At 37.0% G+C, this 9,543-nt stretch overlaps 1 protein-coding gene across 1 annotated transcript; it reads right to left on the minus strand.

Annotated features, from left to right (window-relative positions):
• Positions 1-1,856: 1,856 nt before the first annotated feature.
• fam167aa (family with sequence similarity 167 member Aa) lies at positions 1,857-8,760 on the minus strand. The gene is made up of 3 exons (XM_017475500.3): positions 8,667-8,760; positions 4,240-4,647; positions 1,857-4,000 (listed from the first exon to the last, which is right to left on the minus strand). The coding sequence occupies exons 2-3, from the start codon at positions 4,606-4,608 to the stop codon at positions 3,737-3,739; spliced, it is 633 nt and encodes a 210-aa protein (XP_017330989.1). The 5' UTR covers positions 4,609-4,647; positions 8,667-8,760; the 3' UTR covers positions 1,857-3,736.
• Positions 8,761-9,543: the final 783 nt, after the last annotated feature.

Genomic DNA, 9,543 nt, shown 5'->3' on the forward strand with positions numbered 1-9,543 from the left:
TTGGTTAATAATTAATTGTATGTTTTTGGAATTTTCGAGATCTGCTTAAAAAATTACAATTGAAAAATGTCTGTAATTTTGCATGGGTGTATATAGTGTTCTTGGCACACTGAAGAAAACTAAGTTTTGAGATTCAGGGGTTTTGTTGAAGTCATTAGTTTTTTTTGTTTGTTTGTTTGTTTGTTGGTTGGTTTTTGGGGTTTTTTGTTATATGTATTTGTTCTGTGTGACTATCATATTAGGATTTTATGGTCCTTTGGTACCTTTAACTGTGAGGCTCTTGTTCTGATTCCTCAAGACAAGACATATGTTGCATGAACGTAGCTGTCTATTGTTGTGAGGCGTTTCTGAAGTTCTCACCAGCAGCAACTCAAATTGCTGATTTCTATTTTGAATCTAAAGGCTGTATTATATACATAAAGAGATTCATAGTTGTCCATTTTCTGAGGATTAACATTGTATGGTATTTCTATATTTATAATACATTGTGTTTGTTTGTTTGTTTGTTTTGCAAAATTTCTCAAATGCAACCTACCACTGTACTTCACTGTATATAAACCAACTACCTGATAGAAATGTTAATTTTTCTGGCAAGTTCATTATATACAGTGAGAGATTGTGACTCAGATACTTTAGTTTTATGGATGAAATCAGATGTTGTATGTAGCCATCAATACACTGCGTTGTGTCCCCCTTATTCACATAATTCCAGAGCCTTTCAAATTGTCCTAAACTCTGATAAAGAGGACATTACTTCCTGCACACGGTAATAGTTACTGTACATATTTATATGACCACTTATGAAAAAAATGTTCCTTATAGCACAACTTGTTTATTACCACATTATAACCACCTTAATTCTATTATTTATCATCTATGCTTGTCTTGTTTCCTCAGTTTAGTGTCCTCTTCTGGAAAAATAATGAATGTAAGTAAAGTACAAGATCAATTCAATGGGATTTACATCTGTATTTTTTCCTGATCATTTTAAAATGTATAAAAGTGTGACAAATTCTCGTACGTGATTTTAACACTGGCTATAACAGCTGAATCTTTTTAAGTTGAAATGTTCTTTGAGTTTACAGTTTTATACATTATCTGTAGTTTTAATTATCAAAAATGTTTAAAAAAAAAAACAAACAAACTGTACAGATTCTTCTGATTTAACAAGATACAAATGTGCACACGAATGAATAATTTTGTATCTTTGTCCTTTTAATACAAGAAAAAGTGACAAAAAAATAAACATTTCATTTTCCTACGGATGTGGGTGACATTTGTAGCGACCATCATTTTAGTTTACATTATGTATTATATTTTATTCTTAGCTCTAGAATAGATTTAGTTGATTGGGAAACACTGATTAAATCAGCAGTTGTCCTTTGTGGCCGTTAGATGGTGTCATTGTGTTACTTGTGGTTTTGAAATGGATCTATCTATATTTACAACAGAGTGTTTCCTTATCAGGGAGAACCAAATCTCACATTTTCCCAGTATCACAATGGATCATAGCAAAATCGGGTCATAGAATTAGCAAAACCCTGTGTTTATGACAATAAAAAGAATAGGAACTGAGCATTGATACTTAAATCTGTTTGATGTAAATGGTTACTATCTGTTTCACATTCCCATTCCACTGACTAGCAGTGACACATGGAAAGTAAACTCACTAGCAGTAAGCTAAACTTGATTAAAACCATGTCCTGTGCAATTCCTGTTGATGATTATAGCTCCAATTGATATTCAAGCATTCATGTACTGTGTTTAAAATTCATATGAAAACCAGTGACAATATCTCATCAAAAGTTGATTTGTCATGTATGTCACTGGTTGGACGGGTTAGAAGATATTTTTTTTACTACCATTGATTTCTATTGAAAAAAGAAACTGAGGTATTAGTTCAATGAACCAAATAAGAGGTATTCATAAAACAACACAATTTTTGTTTAAAATGTTTTTAATGCAACTTAACCCAAGTGAGGAACTTAATACTCATCTGAGCGTCTGTCATCATGTCTGGCTGTGAAGTGAAAGCTTGCAGCTGGCTGTGAATCTAGTGATACGTACACATTTTCCTGAACAACTACTAGAATTGATTATACTACTAGAAGCAATCCAGCATCTGTTAAAATAGTCAAATTCGCCCTTTCCTTAACTGTGCACCTAAACCTTTTAAACTAGCAATTCTCAAACCTCTGATTAGAAAAACTTACCTTGACCCATGTTTATCTCCTAGATCCTACAAAGGTTGTAGTTCAGTAGCTAAGTTATGCTTGAATAATTGAATGTGATTTTCATGAATATGCCTTTTCTAAGTCGTTCACTTCCATAAATCTCTAAAGGACAAAATATTAGATATTAGTGTCTGCATTTAATGTACATGAAATATTAAACAATTAATGAATCTTACAGTGGGCATCATGGAAAACTATTGTATTATGCTATTGCCTATGGAGTTTAAATAAAGCATGAAAGACTCTCCCATGTAGACGAATACAGTTGGCTCATTCAAGACTGATGGTGAAAACAGTGTGTATAGGGAAGAGCTGGAGCAATAGTCTCAATTGACATAACATGCACCATTTACTGTTGTACAAGAAATATGTCAAGTCATATGTAAGTGGTCTGCACTTATATAGCACTTTTTAACCTTAGCAGTTATTTACACACACACACACCAATGGCAGCAGAGCTACCATGCAAGGCGCTAGCCTGCCATCAGGAGAGACAGAGGATATTCATGGGAATACTGATTTAAATGGCCTTAAAAGGTTCAAATTATGCACAACAATGGTAAACAACACTGTCTTTTCCTGCCCAGATGTACAGTCTTGAGATTGTACAAGCCTTCAGTTTGTGGCAGAGAAAGAGGAATGCAGCAGTTCCTTCTGATCCTAGTCCTTTGTGCACTCTGAATGAAAGGTGATGTAGCATGTTTAGAAAAGCTGTCCACATGTGTGCAGTTTGCATATTAAAGTGCCTTTAGAAGTGTTTGTGTTATCTGTCATCGGGGTTGCAATTTAGTCAACTTTAAGACTCACGGAGGGCCCAGCTGTCCAAAGTACACTTGCACGATAAAAGGAAGACAAACAAACATGTTACAGAGGGGAATGGGTTGATTTTCCACTGGTTAGATGTGTGAACCAGGGATTTAAATTTTTTTAGGTGGGAAGGATTTTCAAAGTGTTCTTGCTTAACATGTTTTTATCTGCAATCTATTCAGGTGTTGTGTTTATTTGGTGGCCAATTTATGCAAACACTTACAAAAATATGCTTTGGATCTGCCACACTCAATCACTCACTCGTTTTCAGTAGCCATTTTATCCTTATCAGTGTGAGATCCTATCAGGGTAACACTGGGCGCAAAGTGAGAAAATTTACCCCAGTTAGGATGCCAGTCCACCGCAGGGAACCATGCACACACATGTTCACACACGTATACACCCCCTGGAGGCAATTTTGTGTAAGCAATCTGCATACCTGCATTTTTTTGTTGGATAGTGGGAGGAAACCAGAGAACCTGCGGGAAACCTATGTGAATATGGCATGAATATGCAAAACTCCACACAGACAGTAAAGGAGCTCAGGATCGAGCCCAGGTTCATGGAGCTGTGAGCCAGCAATGCAACCACAAACAGAATCACTTAAGATGAACCATGTTAAATTCATTTTAAGCAAATATTTTTAGCTTGTAATTAAATCTGGTATACCTCTATACTCAGTCTATACAGAATAATTAGCATAGGGAGAAGCGACGGGAGCTGATGTTCATCTTTGTGATGCCAATGAGCTTCAGTGGTGCGGAGAGGCCAAATCCAGAGGTGACAGGGACATCACAAAGCAGGTCCAACATCTCATAGCGCTCCTCCAGCTCAAACGTAGCATCATTTAGCATCTTGCGATGCTGTTTACATGCCTGCTCAATTTTGAGCTTGTTAAGATCACCGTGTAAACGCATAAGCTGGAGAGCTAGCTGCTGGTCCTGTACACGCATCTCCCTCTGCAGTAAATAATGCAAACAGACAAGCAAGTAAGAAGAATTGCAAACTAAACAACTAACATAATAAAATTCAAATTTCAAGCTGTAGCAAAATCAAAATCAGATATATTCAGATTCCATTAATAGTTCATGGCCTCTAGTGTCTCCAGAGTTGTAAATTGACAGCAGATTTGGCTTTAGTTCATTTGCTTATGTAAACCAACAATTTGCATTTAAACAAAATGGCATGCAAAGCTCACCAACTCTTTTCTAAGCCATTCCAGTGCCTCAGTAACACTTCCAAACCCTTTCAGTCTCTCAGGTGGATGCCTTTGGGGCTTGTTTACAGGAAAGTCCAATGATGATTTTGTCCACTTCAGAGAACTCCAGGATCGTATGTGTCCTTCTTTAACAGAAACTGATGTCTCCAGAGCTTTGGTTCTCAGACTCTCTAGCTGAAACCTCCACTCCATATGTGAAGGCCTCTTTGTCTCAAGGTGTAGCTTCTCAGCCAAAGCCTTCAGACTGGAAAGATGGTCATCCTGAGTCACTGAAACACCACTGTCCTCATCTGGTTTGTTTCGGGTTACCATCAGGGTCTGAGGGACTGGCATTGTTTTTATGGACATTCTAGCCAATATTAATGCTTACTGAAATGTTCAAACACACTGAAAAATAAAGTGAGAAAGGTGGTAACCTGTTATTGGATTGTTTTAGTAGCAGATGAAACAATGAGTTGTCTCTTTTGTAGATTTACTTTGTTTTAGGAATAATGAAATGCAAATGCATCCATTCATGAAGTACTGACAAGCGTGTATGTCATCTGTTAGAAGAAATATACATTAATAATTCATAGTAAAAACATTATAAACCATTAACACTAAAAATACAAACACACCAAGTAACTACAAGCTACAAAGAGCATAAATCTTCATCTATACAATATGTGGCCTTCTGGTACTAATCTTAGTCATTGTTAATTTTTTTTTTTTTTTTTTTAAATCAAAGCACTGAATTAAACGTTCAAGATATTTAGACAACAAAGCTAAAGGAGCATATATAAGGAATGACCTCAGATTTAAAATGAAACAATCACCTGTGGAATGGGGAAGTAATGCAATACAATAGATCAGGCCAGTGTAAACTAGGGTTATCACATGACCCGAAGATTTTTGTATGAAAAAAAAGTCTTAAGACCATCGTATCAGGCTGTGCCACAAAACTTGAATGAATTGATTCTATTGTGGCAATTTGGCCTATGTTCAGGCTAAAGCTTAAAGGTTGCGCTTTAACATGTCTGCCAACTGTTTGTGTTTTCCTATCGGTGTGTTTCCACAACAAAGCTTATTCACTTTTACAAAAATTCCATATGAATTCACATGAACTGGTCAGGTCTTTGCTTTGACTCACTGATTTCAAAGTAATCTTTTACCCAGTTGCTGTCATTTAATGACGTAATAATGATAATGACTAGAACAAATTTTCAATCCACCGCCATATTAGCAGGACCGGTTTCCTAGAGTCTTTGGCTGAAGTTTACTGGTTCCTGAGGGTGAACTGTGAAGTAGGACACAGCAGCCGACTGCTAAACTGGGAACCCCTAGAGTCCAGCCAGACTCTTCATCTCTCTAGTCTTCATTTCATCTGGGGCACTTCTGATCAGAGGGCATCTGTCAGTTCCTTAAGACAGGCTTAATCAACAGGACTGAAGGCTAAACCTACCTACTTGTTTCAGAAAGACTCTTCAGGAGGCCCTGTGTTCAACAAAATGCTGGCCCATGCTTGTGTCCATAAACAATGAGTAGTAGTCACATGGATCTGCCTCAGGAATGTGTGCTGGATTATGTGCTTAAATCAATGTGATGGTACTCATCATTATGAAATGGGGCATTGTCTTTATATCAAAAATCATTTCTAGGATTCTATGCATATAGCAAGATAACTGGTACAGAACAAGTAACTTTGGTGTAGAAACACACCATTTTTATGATAAAGAAAGGAACACATGACTTAGAAATATTCCAGGTGTGTTCCATTATGGGGTTATTTTCTTATTCATAAAATGGCAATTATAACTACAGTAAGCATAATTTAATTGTAATATGATACTAAATATTTCAAGGTTGTATCAGTCTTTCACTTATTTCTAGGACTATGACTCATTCCGATGCTTTGGATCATTGTCTTCCTGCATAATCCAGTTGTGCTTCAGTTTCAATTTACGGACTGAAGACTAAACATTCTCCTTTAGGATTTTCTGGTAGAGAGCAGAATTCATGTTTCCCTCAATTATTGCAAGTTGCCCAGACCCTGAAGCAGCAAAGCATCCCAGAGCTTTTGAAATAGATTTGTAACCCTTCCCAGACTGATGTATTTCAATCACCTTCTTCCTCATAATTTCTGGAATTTCTTTCAACTTTAGCACAGTGTGTTACTGGGTAAGACCTTTTAACCAGCTTCATGCTGATGTATTTAAGTGTTGATTTGATTGAACAGGGTTTGCAGTAATCAGGCCTGGTTGTGTCTAGTCCAGCTGAACCCCATTATGAATGTAGTCTCATAGATTTGGGGAATTAGTAATTAGAGGGGCAAATACATTTTCACACAGACACAATTGGTATTAACCTTTTTTTTTGATTCAATAAATAATTTTATCACTTAAAAACTGTATTTTGTGTTTACTCAGATTGCCCTTGTTTTAGCTTAGATTTAGTTTTACTGTCTGAAACAATTTAATACCCCACAGCACTGTATCCACACCTTTGACTGGTAGTGTACTTACTGACTAACATTTATAACTTTGATATCTAACTTTTATCATTTAAGATCGCAAATACAGAAAAGGAAATGTAAGTTCCCAAACAAACAATATATGATAACTAACAACAGCCTTAGCATTCAAATTGTTTAACTGATTGAATTTATTTACTGAAATATGAAAAGCTAATGTGTGATTAAGTAAACAGTGTCACAGTTCTTACTGTGGACTATTTGATGGTACCTCGAATAGCGAAGGCTACAGCAGGGGGAAGAGCTTTTTCTTATAGAGCCCCACAGTTATGGAACAGTCTTCCAATTAGTGTTCGGGACTTAGACACAGTCTCAGTGTTTAAGTCTAGGCTTAAAATGTATTTGTTTACTCAAGCTTACCCTGACTAGACTTTCTGTTACGCTAAGCATAGTCATAATAATCTTTTCTCTCCCTCTCTCCTTCTGACGAGCCATACACGATTTTATGGAGATACTAGAGATCCTGATCCTTTCTGCTCTCCGGACCTGCCTGATCTGTTTCTGATGTCCTACCTCTGGATGGAGCTCTCATCTACTCCAATTCCAGATTGCTGGGACTACGGCTGCTTCTAAGGCCAAACAGACTTCATTTGAAACCATAATGAACTTTTTCACACTATCTGTTGTTACCCAGATGAGGACGGGTTCCCTTCTGAGTCTGGTTCCTCTCAAGGTTTCTTCCTCTTAGGGAGTTTTTCCTTGCCACCGTCACCACTGGCTTGCTCAATTGGGATAAATTTGCACTTTAATATCTGTATACTGTGTTTATATATTTCTGTAAAGCTGCTTTGAGACAATGTCTATTGTAAAAAGCGCTATACAAATAAAATTGAATTGAATTGAATAGACTGTGTCTCTCCGCAGTGGAATGGAGACATGCAGGGTGATGATGACTTCTAAGAGATGTGCATATTTAAATTCCTTAACATAAATGTGTTGACAGCTTGGAATGAACTGTAACGTGATGATCTAAAGCAGTCAATTAAATGACTGAATACACCTAAGTTGGTCACTATGTACTAAGCCTTTGTGTGTCTATTTTAAGACATAACCTCAATGATGATTATACTAGTTATATATATATAAAAAAAACGTCCTCACGTTATTTGACATTATTTGGTGAGCTGAGAAGCTCTAAATGTACCTAAGCATATTTTAAAGTAGGCTATTACAGTAATGTGTAGGGTACCTTATCACTGTCTGTACATTCATATTCAGTCACTTGCAAGATGGAAATTTTATGGAATATAAACTGTAACATACATTGTATGAAAATATTCAAGGGATGAACCACACACACTAGCTTGTCTTACTATCCTTGTGAGGACTTTCCACTGACATAAATTATTAATGCAGCTGATTAATGTTATGCCTACACTTAAGCACAACCCTAAGCTTGCCCTCAGTAACCAGGGGGGCGGGGGGGGAGGGGGGGATAACACTTTTTTTTAATTGGGGTAACACACGGTCGAAGCAGATATTTCTATCCTTGTGGGGATATCTGGCACTCACCAATATATATATTTAAAAATCCCTACACACACACACACACACACACACAGGCGCAGAACTGTTTATTGCATGCGACACCTGGAAACATCAAATGCTTAGATCACTCCCAGCAACATTAAAGAGGAATGGAATAAAAACAATGTGTGAACGAACCCTTTAGGAGGCTAGGAGGTTACATCTCACACATACCTCAACACATGCACGCGCAAACACCCACAATAACTGTAGACGCCACTGCTGTAATCTCTTCAGCACAGCTTGCATCACACACAGTTACTGGGTGCTGGCCAGCCCTGTGCACACAATGCAGCAATAACGCAATAAACCTAACCTTACACTGCAGCCGTGTAGTGATCTGATATGCGTGCAATAAAATAACACGTACCTCATGTCTTGGTAGGCATGATCACGGGAATGTGTGCGCTTTCTCAGGCTGCGTGGCTGATCACTCCGCCTGAGTGAGAGACTCATACATACGGGTGGGGGTCTTTACACACACACACACACACACGGAGAAGTGCTCACTAAAGGAGTGTGTGTAACCACAGTTTAGATTGTAAAATAATACACATATATAGTTTATAATACAACCTACAGAGAATTGCTGGTTTAAATTCTTAATTCAGCAGAAATTAGGCAATGTAAACCTGTAAACCTGTTAATCTAGCACACACCTATAGTAATTGCCCTAATTAGGCTACCTACATGTACACATCAAGGCATCAAGACAGTACTGTCACGAGATTTATAAACTGCTATAGTTGTTTTGTCTTTTAAAGTACACAGTAAATAGGACGGGAAGGTGGTGCTCCAGAGTCCGGCTGTTATTATTATTATTATTATTATTATTATTATTATTATTATTATTATTATTATTATTACTATATTTTTGCCTATTTTATTGGGTTGAATCAAAACCTCAATAACTCAAAAACAAGTAGGCCTATGATGTATAATTACTACACATGTATAAATAATGTTAAAGGGCCCGTGGATTTTATTTAAAGTGAAAGGCATCCCTGAACACAGGTCTGAGAGTTTCCCTAACAGTAAGCTCGAAAATTTACCCAAGTAAAGACCACCCAAAAGACCTCACTTTCTTAGAGTGCAGCATATGTTATGTTGGTTTATTTCATGTGTAAAGTCTACCATTTTAATCTCACCTCATGCCTTTCATCATTTTTGGTTGTCTCTTGGACAACAACAGTTGGCATTTTCATTGTGTAGCTATTTTAGAAAGGATACTGTATGTCATAGGACTG

Source organism: Ictalurus punctatus, chromosome 9 (genome assembly GCF_001660625.3).
Source record: "Ictalurus punctatus breed USDA103 chromosome 9, Coco_2.0, whole genome shotgun sequence".
NCBI classification, from domain to species: Eukaryota; Metazoa; Chordata; class Actinopteri; order Siluriformes; family Ictaluridae; genus Ictalurus; species Ictalurus punctatus.

Coding starts and splice junctions, on each gene's coding strand:
- fam167aa (XM_017475500.3), bottom strand. CDS start 4,608: ATGTCCATAAAAACAATGCCAGTCCCTCAGACCCTGATGGTAACCCGA. Junction 4,001..4,239: donor AATGGCTTAGAAAAGAGTTG/GTGAGCTTTGCA, acceptor TATTTACTGCAG/AGGGAGATGCGTGTACAGGA.